This window comes from Notolepis coatsorum, assembly GCF_963971535.1.
Source record: "Notolepis coatsorum genome assembly, chromosome: 1".
Taxonomy (NCBI): domain Eukaryota; kingdom Metazoa; phylum Chordata; class Actinopteri; order Aulopiformes; family Paralepididae; genus Notolepis; species Notolepis coatsorum.
Window position 1 is genome coordinate 112486 of NC_140165.1, and position 6367 is coordinate 118852.

At 42.9% G+C, this 6367-nt stretch overlaps 1 protein-coding gene across 1 annotated transcript in view; it reads left to right on the top strand.

Annotated features, from left to right (window-relative positions):
• Positions 1–5914, top strand: part of LOC311239608 (interleukin-1 receptor accessory protein-like 1-B) — a gene marked incomplete at both ends in the record, with an annotated part of 90804 nt that extends 84890 nt beyond the window's left edge. Inside the window, one exon of the mRNA XM_084327982.1 lies at positions 5721–5914. Within this exon, the coding sequence (XP_084184108.1) occupies positions 5721–5914 (194 nt within the window). The remainder of the gene's footprint in view (positions 1–5720) is intronic.
• Positions 5915–6367: the final 453 nt, after the last annotated feature.

The window sequence follows — 6367 nt, forward strand, 5'->3', positions numbered from 1 at the left end:
CATCTAGTGGCTGAATGTTATTTATAGCACCTTTAACATCTAGTGGCTGAATGTTATTTATAGCACCTTTAACATCTAGTGGCTGAATGTTATTTATAGCACCTTTAACATCTAGTGGCTGAATGTTATATATAGCACCTTTAACATCTAGTGTCTGAATGTTATTTATAGCACCTTTAACATCTAGTGGCTGAATGTTATTTATAGCACCTTTAACATCTAGTGGCTGAATGTTATTTATAGCACCTTTAACATCTAGTGGATGAATGTTATTTATAGCACCTTTAACATCTAGTGGCTGAATGTTATTTATAGCACCTTTAACATCTAGTGGCTGAATGTTATCTATAGCACCTTTAACATCTAGTGGCTGAATGTTATCTATAGCACCTTTAACATCTAGTGGCTGGATGTTATCTATAGCACCTTTAACATCTAGTGGCTGAATGTTATTTATAGCACCTTTAACATCTAGTGGCTGAATGTTATTTATAGCACCTTTAACATCTAGTGGCTGAATGTTATTTATAGCACCTTTAACATCTAGTGGCTGAATGTTATCTATAGCACCTTTAACATCTAGTGGCTGAATGTTATATATAGCACCTTTAACATCTAGTGGCTGAATGTTATCTATAGCACCTTTAACATCTAGTGGCTGAATGTTATCTATAGCACCTTTAACATCTAGTGGCTGGATGTTATCTATAGCACCTTTAACATCTAGTGGCTGAATGTTATTTATAGCACCTTTAACATCTAGTGGCTGAATGTTATCTATAGCACCTTTAACATCTAGTGGCTGAATGTTATTTATAGCACCTTTAACATCTAGTGGCTGAATGTTATCTATAGCACCTTTAACATCTAGTGGCTGAATGTTATTTATAGCACCTTTAACATCTAGTGGCTGAATGTTATCTATAGCACCTTTAACATCTAGTGGCTGAATGTTATCTATAGCACCTTTAACATCTAGTGGCTGAATGTTATTTATAGCACCTTTAACATCTAGTGGCTGAATGTTATTTATAGCACCTTTAACATCTAGTGGCTGAATGTTATCTATAGCACCTTTAACATCTAGTGGCTGAATGTTATCTATAGCACCTTTAACATCTAGTGGCTGAATGTTATCTATATAGCACCTTTAACATCTAGTGGCTGAATGTTATATATAGCACCTTTAACATCTAGTGTCTGAATGTTATATATAGCACCTTTAACATCTAGTGGCTGAATGTTATATATAGCACCTTTAACATCTAGTGGCTGAATGTTATATATAGCACCTTTAATATCTAGTGGCTGAATGTTATTTATAGCACCTTTAACATCTAGTGGCTGAATGTTATATATAGCACCTTTAACATCTAGTGGCTGAATGTTATTTATAGCACCTTTAACATCTAGTGGCTGAATGTTATTTATAGCACCTTTAACATCTAGTGGCTGCATGTTATCTATAGCACCTTTAACATCTAGTGGCTGAATGTTATCTATAGCACCTTTAACATCTAGTGGCTGAATGTTATCTATAGCACATTTAACATCTAGTGGCTGAATGTTATTTATAGCACCTTTAACATCTAGTGGCTGAATGTTATTTATAGCACCTTTAACATCTAGTAGCTGAATGTTATTTATAGCACCTTTAACATCTAGTGGCTGAATGTTATCTATAGCACCTTTAACATCTAGTGGCTGAATGTTATCTATAGCACCTTTAATATCTAGTGGCTGAATGTTATCTATAGCACCTTTAACATCTAGTGGCTGAATGTTATTTATAGCACCTTTAACATCTAGTGGCTGAATGTTATCTATAGCACCTTTAACATCTAGTGTCTGAATGTTATTTATAGCACCTTTAACATCTAGTGTCTGAATGTTATTTATAGCACCTTTAACATCTAGTGGCTGAATGTTATTTATAGCACCTTTAACATCTAGTGGCTGAATGTTATTTATAGCACCTTTAACATCTAGTAGCTGAATGTTATTTATAGCACCTTTAACATCTAGTGGCTGAATGTTATCTATAGCACCTTTAACATCTAGTGGCTGAATGTTATTTATAGCACCTTTAACATCTAGTGGCTGAATGTTATCTATATAGCACCTTTAACATCTAGTGGCTGAATGTTATCTATAGCACCTTTAACATCTAGTGGCTGAATGTTATTTATAGCACATTTAACATCTAGTGGATGAATGTTATCTATAGCACCTTTAACATCTAGTGGCTGAATGTTATCTATAGCACCTTTAACATCTAGTGGCTGAATGTTATCTATAGCACCTTTAACATCTAGTGGCTGAATGTTATCTATAGCACCTTTAACATCTAGTGGCTGAATGTTATCTATATAGCACCTTTAACATCTAGTGGCTGAATGTTATCTATCTGGATTCGATCCCAGAGTCTCTGCGGTGGTAGGCGAGTGCATTCTCCACTGCGCTACCCAGCCGCCCGAACGTCTTCTTTTTAACCACATATGCATCGGGCAAAAATGGGGCTAGTTTTGCACAACACGCCTGACTGATTGATTGATTGATTGAAAACTTTATTAACAGATTGCAGAATGGGTACAGTACAGTACAGCTCAATACACACAGTTGTTAAGGGGATGCAGACCAGAGAAAGACTTTCGTCTTGTTTACATCAGGGTCCCCCATTTTCAATTCATCATAACATATATGACATATATGACATACAGATAGACAGTAGGCCTACTGCTACATCTAGACATTTACGACATACCAGATTTGCAAATACAGTACTGTTTGTGATACCAAAAGAGTCCAGAAAAGAGAGTATATACATTTGACGTAGAAACTGTACATTGGAGGACAAGGAGGTTGGGTAGGTGGGGGGGACTGTACATTGGAGGTGGTTGGGTGGGTGGCGTGGGGGGGGGGAGGGGTTGGGTAGGAGGGGTGGGTGGGGGACACTGTACAAGCAAAACTGGAATTGGAATATTGACAGAACCATACTTCGTCATTTACTGTACATTGGAGGGGGTTGGGTTGGGACATTTACAGGGGGCCAGTGACGATTCTGATCTTTCTTCCACAACCAAGAAGAATCACTCTCGAGTGCTAATATATAATAAATAGAGTTACAGAGGGTTGAACACACTGAAGTGAAAGTTTTGTGTATTCCCATTTCTGTTTACTGGTTGCCAGATGCCTGTTGTTAAGCTCCAGCTGAGAGGTAGGAGCTGGAAAACATAACGGTTCCATAGCCTGAAGTCTTATCTACAGTACAGGTCCAAGGTTTATAACAATCCCACGGAAAATGTGTAGTGGAGTGTTTCACAAAGGTTTCTGTAACGTGTGTACCGCCGTTAACCCTTTCACTGCCACACGACAGCCGGTTAACCCTTTCACTGTGACAATACAGAAGGTTAGCCCTTTGAATGAATGAATGAATGAAAACTTTATTAACAGATTGCAGAATGGGTACAGTACAGTACAGCTCAATACATACAATTGTTAAGGGGATGCAGACCAGAGAAAGACTTTCGTCTTGTTTACATCAGGTGGGTGGGGACTGTACATTGGAGGTGGTTGGGTGGGGGGGGGGGGTGGGGGGGGTTGGGTAGGAGTGGGGGGGGGGGGGGTTGGGTAGGAGTGGGGGGGGGGGTTGGGTAGGAGGGGTGGGTGGGGGACACTGTACAACTGTACAAACAACACTGTACATTGGATTATTGACAAGACCATACTTGGTAATTTACTGTACATTGGAGGGGGTTGTGTTCGGACATTTACAGGGGCCAGTTTCGAGTTGCAGTCTCCCTTAGGTGTTTTTTGAGAGTGTTTTTGAAAGTGGGTAGTGATTCACATTCCTTTACAGCTTTGGGTAGGGCGTTCCACATTGATGTGGCATAATTGCGAAACGTGTTTAGTCCCTTGTTTGAGCCGAATCTGGGTTTAACATGATTTGTGGAGCTCCCTCTGGTGTTGTGGTCGTGGTATTCACTGACCTTTGGGAAGTATTTAGTCATGTACATGGGTACCTTGGTCGTGTAGTGTATCTTGTAGACCAGGCCCATTGCAAGTTGCTGTACTCTGTCGTCTACTCTAAGCCATCCTAGGTTGTCAAAGTGGGCAGGGGTGAGGTGGGTTCTAGGAGTAAGGTCAAGCAGTAGTCTGACCAGTTTGTTTTGAGATGTTTGTAATTTTGTTTTTAGCGATGCTCCATCATTAGCATCATTAGCTCCGCATTTGCGGAGATAATGATGCTAATGATGGAGCATCGCCGTCGGTTGTGTGATAGTAAAGGGCTAACCTTCTGTCGTGTGGCAGTGAAAGGGTTAATTTGGCATGGTTATCCAAAATGGCCGTCCTCTTCCATTCATTCCGAGGCTCTAGTCAAAACAAAATTACTTCCCCGGCTTCGTCTAGCAGTCCGTTCTCGTTGCGATCAGCCCCCGCGTGGGACAGCATTGGCTCTAGAATTTCATTGGCTGGGGCGCCCCCAAGTGGCGAACCATGTAACGCGCTGCGTCGCGTCGCGGCACGGCCGACCCGGGTTCGATTCCCCCCGACCCGGCGTCATTTGCCGAATGTCTTCCCCCCCCCCCACTCTGTCTCCCGTTCTTCCTCTCTCTCTCTCTCTCTCTCTCTACTGGACTGCCCGGTAGTAAAAAGCGATAAACGCTAAAAAAATAAATCTTAAAAAAATAAAAATAAAAATGCATTGGCTACAAAGGTGGTCAAATAATCTTCAGCATCAGCAGTGACTGGTCCGTTCACGACCCGACCAAAACCGGACGTGGTCACTTGTCCGAATGGAAGTGCTGCCCGTGTTCCTCCTGGCTCCTGTGTGGAAGATACCTGACTGCAGCTTTAACAGGGATACATTAAAAGGGATAAATGACGTAACCTCAGTATTTATTACTGCAACACTCTGATGTGGGACAACGGTTGAGGAAACGTGGATTTATAACTGTGTTTAAGACTTTAAGATCTCTCTCCCTCTCCCTGCTGCTCTCTATCTCTCCCTCTCTCTCTCTCCACATTTCTCTCTCTATCTCCCTCTCTTCATCTCTCTCTCTCTCCCTCTCTCTCTCTCTTTATCTGTTTCCCTTTCTCTCTCCATTTCTCTCTCTCTCTCCATATTTCTCTCTCTCCCTCTCTCCATATTTCTCTCTCTCCCTCTCTCCATCTCTCTCTCTCTATCTATCTCTCCCTCTTTCTCTCTCTCCACATTTCTCTCTCGTTCTCTCCCTCTCTCTCTCCACATTTCTCTCTCTCTCTCCCTCTCTTCTCTCTCTCTCTCTCTCTCTATATACATATATATCTCCCTCTCTCTCTTTTTCTCTCTCTCTCTCTCTCTCTCTCTCTCTCTCTCTCTCTCTCTCTCTCTCTCTCTCTCTCTCTCTCTCTCTCTATGTTTTAATGTTGTTCTTAAGAGTCACTATTGAGAGGTGGCTTTACTGAAACTGTCTCCCTGTGGAGTACTTGAGTAATTGTAAGTACTGTTTTGGGGGATTTGTATTTTACTAGAGTATTATTAGGTTTGTATACTTGTACTTCTACAAGTAAACATACTTTTTACTCCTTACATTTAAAATGCAGACCTACAAAGTACAAAGTACAAATCTTGCAGGTCCAACCATTTTAATTAGTATATTTTGTTTTCTCTGGCCGAACTAACGTTACCGTTATTAACCCTGCGGCCAGGATAACCCGTCTCTCTCTCTCCTCCCCAGACAACAAGGACTACGACGCCTACCTGTCCTACAGCAAGGTGGACTCGGACCAGTGGAGCCAGGAGACCTGTGAGGAGGAGCGCCTCGCCCTCGAGATCCTGCCCGACGTCCTGGAGAAGCACTTTGGGTACAAACTGTTCATCCCAGACAGGGACTTGATCCCCACTGGAAGTAAGAGCGCTCCTCCTCCTTGACCGTCTTCAGCCACGTTGAATGTTTCTGTCGCGCTCTGCGTCCAGAACTCCATCCTGACGAGTGGTTTAGTCTCGTTTTGAGGGTCGGAATCGTTAGGACAACAGTAGAGCTTCCCTACGTCTGAATACAAAGTGTGTGTAGGGGAGGGCTCAGTCCAGAGGGGTCAAACAGGGGAGGGCTCAGTCCAGAGGGGTCAAACAGGGGAGGGCTCAGTCCAGAGGGGTCAAACAGGGGAGGGCTCAGTCCAGAGGGGTCAAACAGGGGAGGGCTCAGTCCAGAGGGGTCAAACAGGGGAGGGCTCAGTCCAGAGGGGTCAAACAGGGGAGGGCTCAGTCCAGAGGGGTCAAACAGGGGAGGGCTCAGTCCAGAGGGGTCAAACAGGGGAGGGCTCAGTCCAGAGGGGTCAAACAGGGGAGGGCTCAGTCCAGAGGGGTCAAACAGGGGAGGGCTCA